The sequence below is a fragment of the Phalaenopsis equestris genome, unplaced genomic scaffold (genome assembly GCF_001263595.1).
Source record: "Phalaenopsis equestris unplaced genomic scaffold, ASM126359v1 Scaffold232799, whole genome shotgun sequence".
NCBI classification, from domain to species: domain Eukaryota; kingdom Viridiplantae; phylum Streptophyta; class Magnoliopsida; order Asparagales; family Orchidaceae; genus Phalaenopsis; species Phalaenopsis equestris.
The window spans coordinates 250,286-266,511 of NW_018250760.1; the positions used below are offsets into that span (position 1 = coordinate 250,286).

At 35.0% G+C, this 16,226-nt stretch overlaps 1 protein-coding gene across 1 annotated transcript in view; it reads left to right on the forward strand.

The window, feature by feature from the left end:
- The window catches only part of LOC110038420 (DNA-binding protein SMUBP-2), a 110,961-nt gene that overhangs the window by 52,589 nt on the left and 42,146 nt on the right, over positions 1–16,226 (forward strand). Inside the window, exons 7-8 of the mRNA XM_020743267.1 lie at positions 4,283–4,470; positions 11,540–11,612. Of these exons, the coding sequence (XP_020598926.1) occupies positions 4,283–4,470; positions 11,540–11,612 (261 nt within the window). The remainder of the gene's footprint in view (positions 1–4,282; positions 4,471–11,539; positions 11,613–16,226) is intronic.

The window sequence follows — 16,226 nt, forward strand, 5'->3', positions numbered from 1 at the left end:
GTTTCGTCATCCGGGGTCGCTCGGACGACGTCGTCGACGATCGGGTCAAAAACGCGTCGAAATTCAAATTTCACAAAAATATTGACCCGCGATCGATTGTTTCAAAAATTTCATTCGAGTCTTCGACGGGTAACAGTGCAAGCGATGTGAATTATGGCGATCAGACGTGTTGGCTCTCCGAATTGCGAAGTTTGTGCGCGCGGGAGTGCGAATTGTGCAGAAGGCCACCCTAAGGCTCAAAAGGTCCTATAGGGATCCCTTTTGGGTTTCCTCATGTTGGTTTCACCCTTCTAAATGCTAGAAGTCGATACCACACACTTGGAACCACAAAAGAGGACGGAAATAGGTCAAATTACAATGAGGCGGGCACCACTTCTAAGGTTCTAAGATAGTCAAAGGGAGATCCCTAAGGCTAGATCCTAAACCCTAAGAGGAAGACTAGACCTCACTAAAAATGAGGTCAACACCCTCATCCGAACTTTTCTTTGTTTTGTTTTATCGAAGCTTTGGGACAGGGTTACTCTTTCTTTCTTTCGGGATTTCTCTAGGATTTTTGAGGATTTTCTTTTACTTGAGTCTCTTCTCGTTGATTTTTTCGAGTTTTCTGTTTTTTTTCCTCGGATTTCTTGGATGACGTTTTCTTCCGGACTTTACTTTTGAGATGCATTTAGGTTTACTATACTTAAGGAACATCGGATCTTACGGGCGTACATATTTGCTTTACATTTTTCAGTACTTTATTTTTCTGCTTCTACATGCTACTGTACTGCATAAGCATGTTATATTATTCTTATTTTCTACCTGCTACTACTGTTCCTGTACAGCATGATTATGTCATTTCTGCTTCTACCTGCTACTGTACTGTACAACATGTTATATTATTCCCGTTGCTACCTGCCACTGTACTGTATAACATGTTATACTATTCATATTGCTACTTGCTATTGTTTCATATGCATTCTACTATTGTCTTGTACTGCACATTTTATTTATTTATATATCTTTAAGCATGTTTTTTTTATATAGGATGTTTAGAGGACTACAACCATAAGGCCGTTTGATTTGACACTATAACTGGACACCCTAGAAAACTTAAACTTGTCACGTCGGGGAGCTTGGAGCTAGCGCGGTAGGCAACGCGACCATCTTCAACAGCAGAACATGTCTTCCCCAAAAAACCCCCATTCCTTCCCTATAAATTAAACAAGCCATAGGATTTCGAGGCAGTCTGCTTAGCGCGACATAAATCCTCACTTTATCTGTTAGGCCTTTGCACAGTCAGACTGTGCAATTTATGCCCTATGCCCTAACTCGTTCTAGGTTCCGAGGTTGTCGTCCGATATGACGTAAACCCTCATATCTTTCAGACGATTTGTGTGACTATGTCACGTAAATATAAGCTCTAATTAAATAAAATTGGCAAGATGAAACACTTGAATGATTTATCCTCGAAACTGAAGCAAAATCATAGGATAGACTGGGAAGCCACCGAGGTTCGTCTTAGGATCTGTGGCCTCCCCTCGTTTCTCTTCATTTGGATTCCTCAACATCGTTCCAGGTTCGAGCATTTCCCGTTTCACATCTCTTTGTCCGATTTTGTTGAAAAGTCTTATCTTTTTGACTTCTTTGAAGATAATATTCCCTGATTTTTATCGAGAGTTTTCTTAGGTGACTTCGGTCACTTAAGATGTAATTAACTACAAGGGCTTGCCCTTATAGGAAGTTTTTCCTAACCCAGCCTAAAATAAACCCTATTTAATTTTTTGTATTAAATAGGGGAACTTGTCGACAAATAAAATGGTTTCGTAGACCAAACGGATGTCATATGTTTTCTTAGTTTATTTGATCGAGCCTCATCTTCAAGTCTTGTATTTATCCCTCGGGATAGATACAGGATTTGAGGTAGAGCGCTCTTTCATTTAAACTGCGAAAAATATGAGGTCAGTTTGATTTAATATTTTTATAAAATTATAAAATTATATGTAAATTCACTGCTATGCCCTCATCAAATCAAGCATCTTGGAATTTGGAACCAATGTTATTAGACTTCACCTCCCCATGACTCTTTAGTGCCGACAAATTTTAAACTAAACTCGAAAATATTATGGTCAAGTTTAATAGATCCAAGGTGAAACCAAACATTTTTGCTATTAAACTTTATTGAAGACCCTTTTTCTTTATGAGGGTCTCTTTTGTTCCATTGGAAACCTTTTTGGCCTACCTGTGCTAGTATCATAAACATATCATTATCAATCTGTATCTTTATAACATGATATTTCTTAATTTCAATGCATTGTCATAATTTGACATTTCAATAAATTGATGATTCTTTTTAAAATATGCTAAATAAGTGTATATGCAAATTAGTAACTTATAGATGTCAAACTTTCTTTTAACAAGATCACTAACTAATGAAACATTTGTATGATCAAAATGCTTTTAATTGCAAGCTTATATTAATAAAATTTTTGCATGGTTGTTTACATATGAAAAGTAAGTTGTAAAAATAAATTCTACCATATGAATGTTTTATAATTCATTGATGAGATCAAACTAACCACGCATATAAGTTCATGTGCAAAAGATTTAAAAGAATTTATTTTATGTATTAAAATTTGTAAATCTTATCCACTTGATGAGTTATCCCCTCAAATTGGACTCCTGAAACATCTTTATTTTATAAGCAATCTCAATATTATTTCTTCCCATAAAGTCATAGAAACTTACTATTCCAATTTAAAATTGATTTGTTAATAAAACAAAATAACCTCAATTTTAAATCTAAAATCAATTGTCCTACCTACCCATTCTTCTTCCTTCTCCTCCTCTCCTTCTCTTCTTCTTCTTCTTCTTCTTCTTCTTCTCCTCTCCTTCTTCTCTTGTTATCCTCTCCTTCTTCTCTTGTTATTCTCTGATTTTCTCTCTTCTAGCCCGTAACCTACCCAGCTCTAGATTTTTGCTTTTTGGAGTTTTATGGGATGGGGGTAATTGAGGGTTACAATAATTCTTATTAAAGAAAACTTAAAATAATTATATGACTGAGTAATTTTATACATTAGGCGATTTAGAATATATCACAACCATTGCCTAATACATTACTTATGCATGCATTGTTAAGTGGGATTTGTTGGAAGCTACAATGTATTAAACAAATAAATGATTGATTAAATCCAGTAACATTGACATTACTAAACTTTATGACGAGGGATGCTACATAGCGGACTGGGACGCAAGCCGCGGTTCCCGCGATCACAATATGTCTGAACCGGGCTACAAATTTTTTATTTTCTTTCTATTTTGTAGAGAGTTTCCTTTTATCCTTCATTTCTGGTTTTTTCCCATATATGTGATATCAGAGTTTGGATCCAGAGTTTTTGCATATTTTTTCGGCACAGCAGCTGGCATTTCCTTTTCCCTTCTAGGACTGTATTTAAGAGTGTGAGTGGTGCCCCGGTTGCATTTCATTCCCGAGGTAGTGATTATCTTCCCCATTCCTTTTCACATCCTCTTCACGTCACTCCCGACCGCTATTGCTGCAACCGCTCCCAAACAATAACCTGTTGTTGTTTTCAGTTTAATTTTCTAATTCCATCCGCTTGTCCTTGCTGCTGCCGCCTGGACAGCCATCCTTTTGCTGTCCTGCAGTTCCTCGTATCCCTCGTCACTTCCGCTCTCATTCTCCCTCGTTTTGGCCCCCCCCCTTGCTGTCCAGCCTTCATTTTTGCTGCCACCGCCCAGGACAGCCACCAAACTTCTTGTTCCTGCAGCATGACACCTTTCTCTTCCCTTTGCTGCTGCCACACTTTCCTGCCCATCAACCTCTTTTTATTAACTTTCCAGGGATTCATACCCTCTCCGATCACCACCAACACCCCGATATCCACCATTGTTTGAGTTTGTGTTGCCTTATGCTGCAATTTCTGATTTCCTATGTCTTTAGGTGTAAGTTCCTATTTGAATTACGCAATAATATTTGTTTTTTTATTATTTTTTGGTTAACTCTGGCATCAATTTAGGTTTAATAATTTATTTGGGGAATTTTACATTTTCACCTTACCAAAAAATTGGGTATTACCATTACTTGCCTGTTGTTTCATATAAGTATTGCATTTATATCACTATTGCTGTTTTCATGGCTGCTAGGTTCAATGAATTATGAAATCCAGTAAAATAATTAAAATGAGCATTTCAGTTGCTTTAAGATTTACTTGTGATCCCTGTGAACTTGCCTTTTAAAAATTCAGATTTCTTTACATGCACTAAGCTACTTCATATTATGCAGAGGGATGCTGTCTCAAAAGCCCTATCTTCAGGGAATGTTTTTTTGCTTCATGGTCCTCCTGGAACTGGCAAAACAACAACTATAGTGGAGATAATACTGCAAGAAATTAAACGTGGTTCCAAGATTCTTGCCTGCGCTGCTTCCAATATTGCTGTTGATAACATTGTTGAGCGACTTTTTCCATTCAGGTATTGGCAACATTGAGTACAACATATGTTTTTGGGAAATTTACATATGTAGCACAAAATTCTTATGTATTTACATATCTCACACCTACAACAACAACAACAACAACAAGAAGCTTTCATCCCACTAATTGGGGTCGGCTACATGAATCATTTTTTTCCATTGCTTCTTATTGAGTGTCATATTTTCATTTAATTCTAATAAATTAAGATCATTTTTTTATACAATATGCATAGGTCTTTTTAGATCTACATCTGTTTTTTTTAACATAAGTTGGATTTAAAACATCCACTCTTCCCATCTAAGGCGACTCTCTAATCTTGTCAGCCACTGGAGTTACAACAACCCTATCACGAATATAATCATTTCACATGTCTCTATGTGTCAAGCCCCTCATCCACGTAAGCATTCTAATTTCAGCAACACATAACTTTGTTTTATGCTTCTCTTTTAAAGGCCAACATTCTGCGCCACAGAGCATTGCAGGTCTGGTCTCATCACCATCTTAACCATCTTATAAATTTTTTTCTTTAGTCCTAGTGGCTCTTTTCCATCACACAATAGACCCGTTGGATTCTTCCACTTCAACCAACCAACTTGGATTCTACTAATAACATCCTCATCTATATTATCATCGCTTTGAATAATAGACCAGAGACATCTAAAGCGTTACAACTTTTAATGATTAGATCTACTCAAACGAAGGCCTTTAGACTCAAATGTAAGCCTCCATAATTCAAGTTTTTTTTTTAACTTTTTCTCTTGTCTTATCAACAAGAAGAATATCACCAGCAAATGTCCGATAAGAGTATTCATAAATAATGCAAAAAGATTTGGGCTTAAGGCCGATCCTGATGTAATCCAACTGAAAAAGGAAAATACTTGGTCAATCCTTCTTCTGTTTTAACACAAGTAATAACTCTAGTATACATATCTTTAATGACTTGAATATAAGTCGTATCAACGCCTCTCCAAAGGACTCCTCTTGGAAACTTGTCATAAGCTTTTTCTAAATCAATAAAAATCATATGTATATTCTTCTTATTCTCTCTAAACTCTTCCATCCAACCTCTCAATAAATGTATAGCTTCTATAGTAAACTTGCCTGACAAATCCAATTTGATTATAAGAAATCTTTGTAATACATTTTAACCTCTCAATAACCACAGTGCTCGCTCCCGCGTTAGTTTTTTTGGGTTCGGGGCAACTTCCCTCATTCGTCGAAAGTTTTGTGTTCTCTTAGCATAGAGTCAAGTATTTCACGTTGAAGGTAGTATAGATATTGTAATCCCCCGATAAATCAATCTTGTAGGATACATCATTCCAAAGCACATTCTGGTAGAATATATAGTCATTATCTTTTGACACGTCCTAAGCTGGCATTGAACATGGATGAGAGTCCTCACGAACCGAAGTCTCGAGCCATTAAATTTGTAATTAGCTTCTACCACTTCTCATACTCATCCGACTGTATCTGATAAACATGTAAGGAGGATCCAACAATGGGATGAAATCTATGGCGTGTTGGGCAACTCTCACTAGCAATCACTCAGGAGAATATCTCCTTCTCTGGTAAAACTTGGATCCCATCATAATTTTTTTTTCCCACCAAGCTTCTAAGGAAATTTTCAAAACCATTGTTCATCCATCCTGTATGATCCTCCATCGAAGATGCACTATTGAATTGATTTTAATACCCAAATGACTCTCTATTGTCTTTCAAAGTGTGTCAAAATCTTCTAATCTTTGACATGTTAGACCTTCTTTAACAGACTCAACTCAGGAGGTAAGCTATATATCTGAAAAATATGAAATTCTCTTACCCAAGATTGCCCTGTATTTGGTAACTGCTCCTCAAGCTCATGGTCATTTTGGACTTTCAATACCAGTTCTACTGTTGCTCCTCTCAATGCCTTCAAAAAGGTAGCTTAAGGCACCACAACCTCACCATTTGCATTAACACCCATTGCCTCGGACTCGTTATCTTCTAAAAGAGTTACTGTCAACTTAACTAGAATCTTTCTCCTTAGTTCAACTGGATGTGATGGTGTCTTTTTCCCGTCTATTGAAGGTTGAGATCCTTTCTCATCTTCTCCTGGATCACTATTTATTTCCTCTACTGCCCCCTGCTATGTGAAAGAGATCATTCTCCTGGTTGTACAATTTTGATTTGGTATGCCCAAATCCAAGTCACTTCAAGCACTTATTGGTTGGGACAAATTTGGAAAATGCAGATTGGTTCTACAAGTTCTCCACTTTGACCTAGTTCCTCTTCAAGCAGGGTCATGGATGTACCCTTTTGGTCTACTCTAGCTATATGATCTTGGGATTGAACCCTACCTGTAAGATGTGGTGGTCGCCAACTTTTGATGTTGGGGTCTAAACATTTTGTTTGTCGTGAATTGGTAGGTACTGACGCTGCATCTCCCGTTTCAACTTGGACCAAGTAATAATTTTACTCTTCTCTTATTGCTGTTGAAGATTTTTCAAGTTAACCTACCACTGAAATGCAATTTTCCTTGCTAGAAACTTGTTTCAACTTTCTGTTTAACGGGACATCTTGACACTCAATGACACGTTCCGAAGTCTAAAGTCACTCGATGACCTCATCCTAGTTTATATGGTCGTTGAATTATGACAAATCCACTGTTACTTCAAAATCCTGGCTTCTCAAATATTTTAAGTTAAAGGTGACCCTGCTTCTCAAATCCATGGGTAGAGATTTTCCATCCCTGGAATCCACATGATGGAAGAGATTCACTCCATTCCTTTGTTCTAGCAAATCATCATAGTGGTTACGGTGACCTTTTCAGATGGTCTCATTTTCTCAATTTCATTGAACTATTGTACCAGTGTCTGACACTTATCTCCACAGTGACATGATTAGGGTTTGGGTTTGGGAATGTGGAAGAGGGTGTGTGTATAGGGATGATACAGGGTGTAAGGATGGTTCCTATGAAAAAAAGGAGGGGATAATTTTTTTTTTGGGGGTGGGGGTATAGGTTTGGTTATGACATTTGCTAGAAATCCTAGGATGTGAGTAAGACTAAGATTAGATTAGTTTTGATACCAAATGATACCAAAGTTAACCCAAATCACAATAGGAAAAACAAATATTATTACGGAAACTCAAATATGAACTTACAAAAAATCAACTGGAATATGACATAACAAAAAGCATGACACCAGAAATCGAAAGTATTAACTGTGCACGACACAAGCACTCAACGATGGTGGATCTTGGGGTGGTCGTGGTAGTCGGTGAGTGTGGAAGGTGGCACGAGGTTGGAAAAGATTGGTGGCAAGCAGAAAACAACAAGTAGACAGTCGGGGGACGATGTGTGATGGCTGTCCGGGTTGATGAAAACAAGAGGGAAGGGCAGAAATGGTTGCGGTTGCAATGAGGACGGGGTCAGAAGCTGGATGGCGGTTGGCCAACCGGTTGGGAAGGTTGCGAGGAAGGCTGGGAAGGGGCTACAATCAATTGGGAAGGCTATTGGAAGGATGGAAGCAAGGTTGATGATTGACTAAAGGCATTAACAACGAGGATGAAAGCATGGGATGACGATGGGAGATGCGGTGGGTTGTCGGATAGCTAAAGGGAGGATGTTCTAGGTAGGACAACAAGGAAAAGGGTTGTTCAACGAGGAAACTGTAGGAAACAACAAAAGGATGGTCGTCATGGTGGCATGCAGCGAGGAGGAATACGAGGCAACGAAGCAGAAATGATGCAAAAGAGTTGGGGAATGATAAATACCACATAGTGACCAAGATAAAGTCGAAGTACCACCTGTAAACCAAAATACAACCATCGAAGGGAAGAAGAGATACTGGCGGCTATCCCGAACAAAAGGTTGGAAAAATTACTCTAGACTCCTATGAAAATAAATATATAATAATAAGATAACCGGGAGCGGCCCAAGAGAACTGGTCGACTCCTTAATAGAGATCCCACTTGGACCAGGTTCATTCCACGACATTAGCGTTCGTGGCTTTATTAGTTCACGTAACTCCCACTCGGGAGCTACTGTGCCCGCTTCCGCATCAGCTAGTAGTACAGACATTTCTAAAAAGGAGTCGTACAAGTGTCAGACACGTATCGAAATCCAACATTTTTCAATAAGCTTCGAAACTTCTCTGACATCACAACATATAGGGCTGTCAAAAAAGCTCGTTGTTCGCGAACAGTTCGTGTTCAGTTCGTCAATGAGTTCGTGTTCGATTCGTTCGATAAGTAAACGAGACGAACGTGAATAAATTTTTTTTCGTTCGGTTAGTTAAACGAACCAAACACGAACAGTGATACGTTCGTTTGTGTTCGAATCGTTATTGTTCAAAATATAAAATAATTTAAAATAATTATATATAAAAAATTTATGATATTTAAAAAAATAAAATTTTATAAATTATAATATAAAATAAATTAATAAAAATAATATATTAATGTATTATATTAGTAATATATTAATATAGATATTATATATTTATATAATTTAAGTTATATAATTAACATAATATATTATATTGTATTATTTATATATATTAATATTAGGGATGTCAAACTGGCTCGTCGTTCGCCAAAAACGCGTGGTCGGCTGGTTTGTTTATGTTCGACTCGTTTGTTAAGAAATGAACACAAACATTGACTTCACGAACAATTTCAAACACGAGCTTATTTCAAACAAACTAAATTTCAAACGAACCGAACACGAACACAAGCGTTATTCGTTAGTGTTCGGTTCGTTTACACCCCTAATGCGAACACGTCGGGGACAGTCAACACTGCATCAGCCGTGATCTTAACACTTTTTTGAGAAAAATGAGATGTTGGGACTAAAAACATAAATATAATTTTAGCCTTAATGATACATCATAGTCAAAACCGCCCCATCTCTCATCATGTTGAAGCTACCTCTAATATTCATCAAAGTCGAGCATCGAAGATGCATCTAATTTTTGTTAAAGTCGAGCATTAGTAATACCCTCTTTGTAATCATATGATTTTTTAAATTTTAGTAGAAAAGTTGGATGAATTCTTTTGAAACATATTATATCTAATTTTAAAAACTAATTTTCATAAGCATGAAGTTTTATAATATAAATTAAATTTATGAAATTAAATTCTATTCTTGCTTAATTTGTATTGTTATTTTTAATAAAGAATAATTGGAAAATATATTTTATATTAATAATTAATAAAATATAAAACCATGTCCAAGACGTGTTGTGTCTTTTTTTTTTTTCAATTACATTGTGTTTTCGTGTCTTGTTGTGTCGTGTCCGTGTCTGTGTCCATGCTTCATAGCGCATCAATATTTGATTTTGTAAACATTATCTTTGAATATGCGGTTTGATTCAATTTTTTATTATTGGTTCCATGATGTTAATTAATTAGAGTTAAATGACACTGAATAGGACGCAATGGAGAAAAAAGATTCATGTAGCCGACCCCACTTAGTGGGATAAAGGTTTTGTTGCTGTTGTTGTTGTGGTGGTTCCATGATTTTAGTTGGGGCGAATTTATGTGAATAAATGAAAACCAAGTAAGTTTGTTGATTTTTGAAAGCCTTTGCTTTTTAAATTCAACCCATACCTTAGATTTTGTGTTATGGATGTTTCTGATGAAACAAAACTAAAAACAACTGTTTCTCCTGTGCTTCTCGAGTGACCAACATAAAGATTGACCTAACCTTGCGTAATGTGTTTTAAAATTTTCATAGTTAGCTGCAGGTAAAATTAAAAAAAAAAAAGAAAAAAAAAAGTAGCTATAGGTAAAGGTACAATGATCCCATATTCTTTGTTCGGAAATTTTTTTGTTCACACCATGTAATTTAGCTCCGCGTTATATGAGCTGATTCGATGATGTTGCAATTTAGACCACTTGTCGCAGCCTATGAATGAGCTGATTAGATGAGCTTTGCCTTCTTTTAGGAGTTGAGGTTTCAGAAGAAAGACTAAGTGAATTGTAGTGTGAAGTTCTTCATTGCTTTGTTGCCTGTTTTTTTCGGTACCATTCCAAATGCCATTTAATTTTTTTTGGAAGATTTACATACATACCGCTCAATTCTTATGTATTTACCCATCGAACACCTAAACTTCATTTTTTACGTACATGCCACCTTCCCCATGCATGAAAAGGTGTTTTTCACTTTTAAAAAGTTAAATTGGTAGTATTTTTGATGTGATATGAAAGATCTAAGTGGTATAAATGTGAAAATTAATGTTTAGATCTTAGATATGTAAATTGGGCCGTATGTATGTGAAAGATTTAGGTGTATTTCCCTTTTTTTCCATCTAAAAAATCATTATTTGTTTTTATGCATCCCAGTCTTTAAATCATCTTTATCCAAAAGCTTTAATCTTTGAGTACTATCAGATGATTAAGTGAAAGAAACCAAAGAAACAATGGCTCGAGTACTTTCAAAGAAAAACATGTGAACCGAGGGACATGGTCTTGTTTTCCTTGGAGTACATAGCACAAGGTGGGGCAATGTTGATGTTAATTGAAGCATATCCTTCTTTAATATTTTTACCTTTTTAACACGAAATGACATGGGAAAGGCACTCTGATACCAAGTCAACTAATCCACTACTCCAATTTGAATTCCGAGATATCAAGATACAATGCTGTGTAATTAAAAAAAAAAACAGGTGAAATAATGTCAACTAAAACATGGCATTGAGATGAAGTTGCAGAAGCCATGCTGAATATCAATTAGCAAAAATGTATAGTTAAACTTTAAAGGATTTAAGGAGCTAAAATTGAAAAAGAAAATAAGCTGACTATCAAGTATCCGTGATAGAATTTCAGAATCACTTAGAAGTAATGAACTTTGAATAATCAAACTTGTGCTGGCTACCTTGTTTGAAAGATCCCACTTTAAAAGAAAATTCCAGTAAAATGGTTTATCTTTACTCGTATGCAGCGGATGAAGTATAATCAAATCAATAACCAGACATGTAAATTATATTACTACAACTTATTGTAAATTCTTTTTGGGTTATGAATTTCATTGAAATTGTTTTATTTTTCTATGAATTATTTTACCAAAAGTATATCATTTCTTACAGAGTTAGGTTGGTGAGGTTGGGGCATCCTGCACGTTTGCTACCCCAGGTACTGGAGAGTGCCCTTGACGCACAGGTATATAATTAACCTTTTCTTTATGCTAAGATTGATGATAAGATTTATGCTTGCAGACTTAACCAGGTTTATCAGGCAATGCTTTAGCAGAGGCATGCACAACTCTCCTCTGATATTTTGCTGAGAATAATCTAATTTTCAAGTTAATTTCTTTTAGATCGTGTGGAAAGTGCTTTTCTATGTTCAGGACTATTATCAATGAGCTATATAAGGACATGAGAGGTTAAAATATGGTGATATTCTTATCTTGAGAATGAAAATTAGAGCTATTTGGTTAAAAGCCCTTATAGTTCTGTTTTTATAGTTTCAGTACTTTGCTAACTAGGACAGTAGATTAACATATTTTGTTTCTTTGCTGTTAAGAACCGTAGATTAACATATTTTGTAAACAAGGGAAACTAAACATGATTTGGTTTTGTTAATACCTTTGCCGTACTTCTTGGGGTTGCCATGAATTTTTAGTAGTACCCTTAGGATTTATTATGAACTGGTTATGGCATTATACTAGCTTTGGTAACAAACTCTAGCAGTACACTACGACTAATATTTCTGGATAAACTTAAAGTCCTTTTATTAGAGCCTTCTTTAAACATAAATTTTTTATTAGATAAAGACAAGTGGCAGTTACAATAAAATTGCTAGATTTTAATGTACAAATGCAATTAAAGTTAACCATATGAAAAAGTAGAAAATAACTGTTAGATAGAACAGGAAATTTATGATAAGCTTTCATTTGTCTCTTTGCTCATGGTTTAATGAATATTGGAGAGTGGCGATGTTTCCTTCATTTCCACATCTTCTGGAATGTTTATTGTAAAATCAACGAATTGAGTTTTGATACGAGAATATTATCGCTTGAAGCAGAAAGCTGCTCGGACTTAGTTTCGTCAACTTCTTTGATGCCAAAGTTAACCCAAATCATAATAGAAATCTAAATTTTTTTTGCTGAAACAAAGTCCAGGATAGCTTTGGTAACAAACTCTAGCAGTGCACTACGACTAATATTTCAGGATAAATTAAATTTGTTTTATTAGAGCCCTTTTTAAGCATAAGTTTTTATTAGATAAAGACAAGTGGCAGTTGCAATTAAATTGCTAGATTTTAATATTAAAAGACAATTAAAGATAACCTGTTAGAACAGGAAATTTATGATAAACTTTCATTTGTCTTTTTGCCCATAGCTTAATGAATATTGGAGAGTGACGGTGTTTTTCTTCATTTCCACATCTTCTTGGAAGTATAATGTAAAACCAACGAATTTAGTTTTGATAAGAGGATATTATTACTATTATAATTCCCAACCAGTACTTTTTGGGGTGACTCCCTAACATTCAGAAAAAAAAATTACATTTAAAAAAACTAAAAATGGTAAAACATTTGCAATTAATTTCATAAATAAATAGAACTCTTGTAAAATAAAAGTATATTTACCCACCTGTTTAATATAGTTTGAAGTCCGCTGTTGTTTTTCCTCAGGTGAAACTGGGTCTGGGTACGCCTAGAATAACAAGTTAGACTTAGGGTATGTTCTGGACAATTTTCCGACTGCTCTGCTTTTCAGATCACCACCGTAGTTCTGTTTGGAACTGTTTTTTTGATGATTTTTAGAAATTTTTATGGTAGAAAACGGTTTTCTTAAACCAAATTTGTTAAAGTGTGACGGCTACCAGAAAATTACGGTCTAACTTTTAAAAGTTAAAACAAATTTGTAATAGTCACCGCAGTTTTTTGAACAACTTTTTTTTGCATCTGCTTCTTCAAACCGTTGCAGCTGCTTTAAAAAATACTCTTATTTAACTCTTATTAATTTCTAATCTCTTTCATAATAATTTCTAAATTTACTATTTTTATTTTTATTCATTTATGATTTATTTATTCAATTAGCTATTTATTTAATTATATAATCGTTTACACATATATGTGAATATTCAAATTATTGTTGTTTTTTTTTTGACAAATTAAGCAATTTAACCATATTTAAATTAATTTTTCAATTTTTTCAATTATGTCCTAGCTTAATATTAATTAATCAGAACAAATGGCTTGTAATTATTAAAAGATGTCGTAGTCAACTTCCTAAACAAAGTTTAACTAATTTTAATTCAGTGGAAGTAGGGTTTATGAAATTTTTCTTAATTAAGCGCTCAATTTTCTTTAGCAAATTGGAAACAATATTATAATGCAACAACAACAACAAGAACATCAACAAAGCCTTAATCTCACTACTTGGGGTCGGTTACTTGAATCCTTGAATCCTTTTTCTCCATTGCATCATATTTAGTGTCATATTTTCATTTAGTTCTAATAAATTAAGATCATTTTTTATACAATAAGCCCAAGTCTTCCTAGGTCTACGTTTGCCTTTCTTAACATAAGTCGAATCTAAAACATCTACTCTCCTAATCAGATCATTAGTTGGTCGACGCTTAATGTGACCTAACCATCTAAGACGACTTTCTCTAATTTTGTCTGTCACAGGAGCTACACCAACCCTATCACGGATATATTCATTTCACCTTTTTTCTCTAAGCGTAAAATCACTCATCCCCCTAATCATTCTCATCTCGGCAACACTTAATTTAGTATTATGCTTCTCCTTTAAAGGCTAACAGTCAGTGCCATAGAGCATTGCAGGTCTCATCACCGTCTTATAAAATTTTCTTTTCAGTCTAAGCGGTACTTTTCTATCACACAAAAGGCCTGAGCATTCTTCCACTTCAACCAACCAACTTTAAATCTACTATTAACATCCCCATCTATATCACCATCGCTTTGAACAACAAACCCGTGATATCTAAATCGTTCACACCTTTTAATAATTTGATCACACAAAGTTACACTTCTGTCACTAGAGCTACTACTACTAAAATTACATTCCATCTATTCAGTTTTAGTTCTACTCAAATGAAGGCCTTTAGACTCCAATGAAGATCGTCATAATTCAAGTTTTTCCTGGGCTTTTTCTCTTGTCTTATCCTTAAGAAGAATATCATCAGCAAAAAACATACATTAAAGTACATCCTTTTGTAAATGTTCAGTAAGGCCATCCATAACTAAAGCAAAAAGATATGGGCTTAAAGCCGATCCCTGATGTAATCCAACAAAAATGGGAAAATATTTGATCAATCCTCCTTCAGTTCGAACACAAGTAACAACTCTAATATACATATCTTTAATTACTTGAATATAAGTCATATCAACACATTTCTTCTCAAGAACTCTCCAAAGGATATCTCTTGGAACCTTATCGTAAGCTTTTTAAAAATCAAATGTAGATTCTTCTTATTCTCTCTGTACTTCTCCATCAAACCTCTCAATAAATGTATAACCCCCATAGTAGACCTGCCCGGCATATATCCAAATTGATTATGAGAAATCTTTATAATACGTCTTAATCTATGTTCACTTACCTTCTCCCATAATTTTAAAGTATGACACAACAACTTTATTCCTCTATAATTTGCACACTCTAGTGGGTCCCCTTTATTCTTAAAAATGAGGACCAAAATACTCTTTCTCCACTCCTCAGACATCTTTTTAGTTTTGAAAATAATATTAAAGAGTTTAGTAAGCTAAGAAAACTCTTAAATCTCCTAAACATTTCCATACTTCAATTGGAATATCATCTGGTCCTACAAACTTTCCACCTTTTTGTTTTCTTTAAAGCCTCATCAACTTCTTTTTTACTAATGTGACGGTAAAAATGAAATATTTTATTATTATTAACGATATTAATATCACTAAGGTTGATCGTATTTTTCAGGAACTTCATTAAAAAATTTATCAAAATAACTCACCTACCTATGTTGAATATTTTTTCAACCCATACAAAATCTCCAAGATCGTGTAGGAAAGTGCGAAAAAATGGGATCGTGTGGAGGCACACTTGCGCGGAAGTGCTTAGCAATGGGAGGCGTGAGGTGAAGTTCACAGGCAGTGTACTAGCGCTCATGATGATAAGAGAACCAAACATATCTGCTGGCTGTGAGGGCATTTGCTTACATTAGATTGGCGTCACTTTGCCTCCTAGGATTTGACAATGCAAATGAAGGTGAGTCGTACTACTAGTTTCATTAAACCCTGACATAATGTTATGTTTAGGTGTCCTTATTTTTAAAATATGGTATTGTCTTTAGTTAAAATACTTTACACTATTGCGCTTTTTCTCATAATTGACTAGACTACAAGGAGCTTTACTTAAATATCTTTTAAAATTATGACATTGATTCATGTGTCACTAGATCATTTTTCCACTTTGTTTTGCTTTATTGACGTGTGGATCTTGTAGATGGCTTTCTGCTGTTTTATATTAGCATTGTTCCATTTTGGACCTTTGCATTGGTTTAAAGAATTGTGCACGCTACATGATCCAGCAACTACACTTGTTTTGCTTTTATGTTGGTTAAGTTGGCTTGTGGCATGCTCGACACGTTATAACATCATTAGTACGAATGTCTATCACCGGTCTTCACTTTAAAGAAGAGAGCTATGTACTGTTGTGTCTCTTCAGTCATTACTTTGAAGAAGATAGGATTCTTATTATAGGAAATCATTAACATTTAATTTATTTGACATTAACTAGGCTTTATTGCCTGTAATTTTTAGCTAGGGAAA